The sequence below is a fragment of the Limulus polyphemus genome, unplaced genomic scaffold (assembly GCF_000517525.1).
Source record: "Limulus polyphemus unplaced genomic scaffold, Limulus_polyphemus-2.1.2 Scaffold1773, whole genome shotgun sequence".
NCBI classification, from domain to species: domain Eukaryota; kingdom Metazoa; phylum Arthropoda; class Merostomata; order Xiphosura; family Limulidae; genus Limulus; species Limulus polyphemus.
Genome location: NW_013667383.1, coordinates 66516 through 71682, shown reverse-complemented (window position 1 = coordinate 71682; position 5167 = coordinate 66516). Strand labels below are relative to the sequence as shown.

Sequence of the window (5167 nt, the reverse complement as noted above, 5' to 3'; positions counted from 1 at the left end):
ATAACATATATTACTATATAACACTTATAATATGGGACCAACAATCTGATATAACATATATTACTATATAACACTTATAATATGGGACCAACGATCTGATGATAACATATATTACTATATAACACTTATAATATGGGACCAACAATCTGATAATAACATATATTACTATATAACACTTATAATATGGGACCAACAATCCGATGATAATATATATTACTATATAACACTTATAATATGAGACCAACAATCTGATAATAATATATATTACTATATAACACTTATAATATGAGACCAACAATCTGATAATAACATATATTACTATATAACACTTATAATATGGGACCAACAATCTGATATTAACATATATTACTATATAACACTTATAATATGGGACCAACGATCTGATGATAATATATATTACTATATAACACTTATAATATGGGACCAACTATCTGATGATAATATATATTACTATATAACACTTATAATATGGGACCAACAATCTGGTGATAATATATGTTACTATATAACACTTATTACTATATAACACTTATAATATGGGACCAACAATCTGATGACAACATATATTACTATATAACACTTATTACTATATAACACTTATAATATGGGACCAACAATAATGATAATATATATTACTATGTAACACTTATTACTATATAATATATATTACTATATAACACTTATAATATGGGACCAACAATAATGATAATAACAGATATTACTATATAAAACTTATTACTATATAACACTTTACTATATAACACTTATTACTATATAACACTTATAATATGGGACCAACAATAATGATAATATATATTACTATATAACACTTATTACTATATAACACTTTACTAGTCAAAATACTGAAATATGTCTCGCTCATCCAAAAAACAAACAAAAATAACAACAAATGAAAAACCTTTAAGTGCTCAGCTATGAACTTCCTTGGCCTGCAATTAATACCGTACGAAGCGTATTTACACTTGTCATGTGAATACAAGATAAGTAAAAAAATTGTAAATTTAAAAACCTGCAAATGGGGATTGGAAAAAAAGTAAGGAAACAAGGCTAGAGATACTGTAGACATTATTTACTCAAACTACAAACCCCTATTTTGACTCAATGCTGTTACGTAGGATTACATTTGGTGGAGTCAAAGTAGGGTTTGTAGTTTTGAGTAAATAATTTCTACAGTATCTCCAGCCTTGTTTCTTTATTTTTTTTACGAACCCTAGTTGCAGATGTTTAAAATTCCAATTTTTTATTCATCTTCTTTGCTGTTTTTTTCCTCCAAATAATTGGCAAAGGATTACTTGATATGGTAGCCTACTTTATACATTGTAATGATAATAAACATGGCTAGTAGCTAGCTGATACGGTGCATGATGATTTACTGTAGCCATTGACTATTTGATCTCATTAGTTCGAGTTGTAAAATCTTAAGCTGCAGCTGAGATTGTCATAGAAATTTGTTTGAGAATATAGTGAGCATTTATATTTCCGGTGTAACTAAATTCTCTATATGCAATGCAGAGCAATTAGCAAATATTTACCTAGACTAAGACACAACCCCCACTAAGCGAGTATAAAATTTTACCAGTAGAAAAGCAGCCTTTTCAAATAAAACACATATGTCTAAAACATCGATTTAAATAAACTTTCATGTGTTTTATAGTAATTATTCTACGAATGTGTATAATAAAATTCAATATTACATGTATTGATTTTTTTTTTACTCCTTCACTTCATACATAATTTAGGGGCTGACACCGATTCTATAGTGTACAAAGCATAGAGTATCTACATGTTACAGTCATCTAATGTTATCTGTTATTGGCTAGTAATTCCTGTTTCACCCTGTACTTAAGTTTTTTAAAGGAACACCATATGTTTGTACAATAGCTAACTTCAAGGGATAATGATAACATGTTTTACAATAGAATTATGATATTTTTAGCTTATGTCAAATATAGAAGAAACACATCGACTGTTCAATACCCCTATGACCTTCGCAGTGCCTTATTTAGTATTCTACAAAAGGTTTGGGTGCAATATAGCAAGCCGTTTTTGTTGTAGGCTAGCATGAGAATAATAATAATAATAAGATGTTTTGAGTGGATTTTCTTTTCCTTTTAAGTCTAACATGCGTTCTTTTTTTTTTTGTGCACTTTTATATGTGTACAGCCTTCACAGTCAATAGTAAATGTTTTAAAGTGTTGTTTGAACTGAATCTTTACTGTTTAAGTTGCTTTCTTGTCCGAACGTTCTACTAAGGTTTTGTCCAACCCCTTGCGATTCACTATTGTGGTTCATGTTAAGCTGATCATTATTCAAAAGAACTGGCGATCCAGCAAGCTAGTAGTCCTCTTAATCTTAGATATGAGTAGAAGGCTTTCCCTTCTCTATAATTTTTACATTTACAAATCTTTTTAACAGATATTATCGAGAAACATAATTTGTATACAATATGTTTCAGCTCCATGACGTTCAGCATACATTAATTTTTAAGAGCAAGGGCTACGTATCGAAGACTTCAGGGTTCTAGTCGTGATGTCGCCGAACATGCTCCGTACTTTCTGCTGTGGTCGTTTCAAAAGTGACAGTTGTTTGATTCAAAGAGTCAGGCCCTGTGACAGTCGCTGCTGGTTCCTGTTGTCAGTAGATCAAAATCAGAGGCGTCTATGCTTGAAACGTATAATACCAGTGACGAGCGCCATATTTCCTTTTTTTTTACGATTTGCGAAGATTTTTTTGTGTTTGTTTGTTGTAAAGCACAAAGCTACACAGTGGGCTATCCGCTCGCCACGAGTATCAAAACCCAATTTTTGCGTTATAAGGCCCCTAACTTACCGCTGAGCCACCGGAGGGTGAGCGAGTTCTGCTATTATTTTATTGTCAAAACCTTAAATTTAACCTAACACCAAGAACAGAAATTTAAAAAAAATCAATAACAAAAAGAACGTCTTTTTTTTTTGTAGGTTTTCAGTGTAATAAATTCTCTTGCTTTCTGGAAATGAAAACTCGAAACGTTTTCCAGTAAACCAATGTATTTCCCGCCCTTCAAAACCTATAATCTTCATGGTTTGCATTTACCCTAAACATTTTCATGTATTGATAGTTAGTTACGCTGGCGGTTGACGATACACGTTTGGCATTGGACCGTTTCAACGAAACGTAACTAAGCTGACATTTTCGTTCAAACCGAACATTTTCCAATTATATCATTCAGTCAGGTTAAATATTTAATTGGGAAGGTTAAAAAATATAACTTAGTGATAATCTAACTTAATCAGTAATAATTAATGATCATATTATCAAACAAGAGAGAAACTTAGGAATGCTTCAGCTTGAACCAGTTATTTATAAAATCATAAAACAAACTAATTAACCTTTTGACTGCTGGTCATTTAGTATTTATCAGTTCATCACTGGAATATGTCAGATAACGGAGAATAGGTTATTATTTTCGGATTCACAGTCATTCTTGTCTATTTCCAGTAATTCAGTTTTATCCCCGTCCTTGAAAACCTAACAACCTTCATGGCTGGCATTTACTCTAAACTTTCTCATGCAGTGATCCTTATGCCGGTGGCTGACGTTGCACGTGTGTTTTTAGGCCTAGCACTGAACCATTTCAACGAACCGTAACTAAACTGACAGCCAGGCCTAAATGAAAACATACGAAGAGTCTCAACGAAGTTTATGCTTACATGGAAGTTAAATGGAGGTCACAAGTCATGGGATAAACATATCTAATGTTGTTGACTAAGATTAATATAATTTTGTTGTTTTATTTGTTTATTGTTTTTGCTACAGTTTTGGCTAAAATATCTTATAATGATTTTTATACTGATGAATGTTTAAAAATTCATAGAATTCATTTATATATATATTAATATTCAGAATTGTTTATCTATGTACCTTAAAATATATTTTTATATTAATAGATATCTTTCTATATAGCCATGTATATATAATACTAGCACCTGATAATTAGTGTTAAAATCGTGATTATATATTTGTGAGTTAATCTTGATGAAGTTACGTAAAATTGTGCACCACTTTTTACAGTGTTTGAAGGATTAATAAACACCATTGTCCACCGAAATGATCTCCAATGGTCAGAGCTGACAGTTCAAGTAACCCGGATGTACAGAGACAGTCAGAAGTCGGTACTTTCTAAAGTTACACACAACACAGATAGCACTGTTATCCAACAAGCTCGTCTCTACAGGCCTTTGAAGTGTGGCTCAAAGCCCAGCTACGAGGAATTCTTATTTATGGGTAGATGGAAGCTGGGGAATCCTATCCTGCATTGCGCTCCAAGGTTAGCAGAATGGAGGAAGGTTAGAAGGAAAGTCTTAGAAGAGGGTAAAAACCAATGTATATTGGAATAAAAGAGCCTAATAATTAAAACATATTTTACTGTACAATCAGTGTGCCCTTATATCCATTAGGAGTAACAAAAATCCCACCTAAAGTGAAGTTCAAACTGAAAACTTTTCTTATTGTTTCTGCTATTATTAGAAGAAGATTTATATAACAAGAAAAAAGTGAAAATTAATTTTTTTTTTCAAAATAACCAATGAGCAGTTAGCAACTGATGATTTTTGGATGGTTGTTGTCCCTGCAATGTTTTTCTACATATCAGCCTATCATGGTTGTTATTGGTGCTGATCCAGTTATGAAAATGAAAATTATTTCCATACAGACTTATTTGGTGATTTAGGGACTCGATTAAATCACAGTTTCCCTCGTCATTCAAAACAAATAAGCTTGAATTCTAGACTAGAGAGTGGAATATAACGTGAAATGAATCTTAAAATAAAAATGTGTTCATAACTCGTTCGTGAGTTACATTTCGTTGTAAAATAAAATCAAGTACTGGAAAGCGAATAATTTTATGGAAAAAAAAGACAATTTTAAATTTAAACTTCATAAAATAATTTTCTAATGAAGTGTTTATACCGTTAACCAAAAACATGACGAAAACATAAGGAATAGACAAATGAGGATTTTTATGCAATTTCGTAATCAAATAGATGTTTATAATATTAACACACACATCTGCTTCTTCTTCGTAAAGATAAATAAATTATGGAGAAATATCACGAGGACACGTTCACTGTCTATTTCTAGTACAAAA

At 31.3% G+C, this 5167-nt stretch overlaps 1 protein-coding gene across 3 annotated transcripts in view; it reads left to right on the top strand.

The window, feature by feature from the left end:
* LOC106464897 (meteorin-like protein) overlaps positions 1–4863 on the top strand; it is a 29244-nt gene extending 24381 nt beyond the window's left edge. For all 3 annotated transcript variants that reach the window (XM_022392700.1, XM_022392699.1, XM_022392698.1), the window contains exon 5: positions 4093–4863. In XM_022392700.1, coding sequence (XP_022248408.1) covers positions 4093–4418 — 326 coding nt within the window. In that variant the 3' untranslated portion in view covers positions 4419–4863. The remainder of the gene's footprint in view (positions 1–4092) is intronic.
* The last annotated feature ends 304 nt before the right edge of the window (positions 4864–5167 follow it).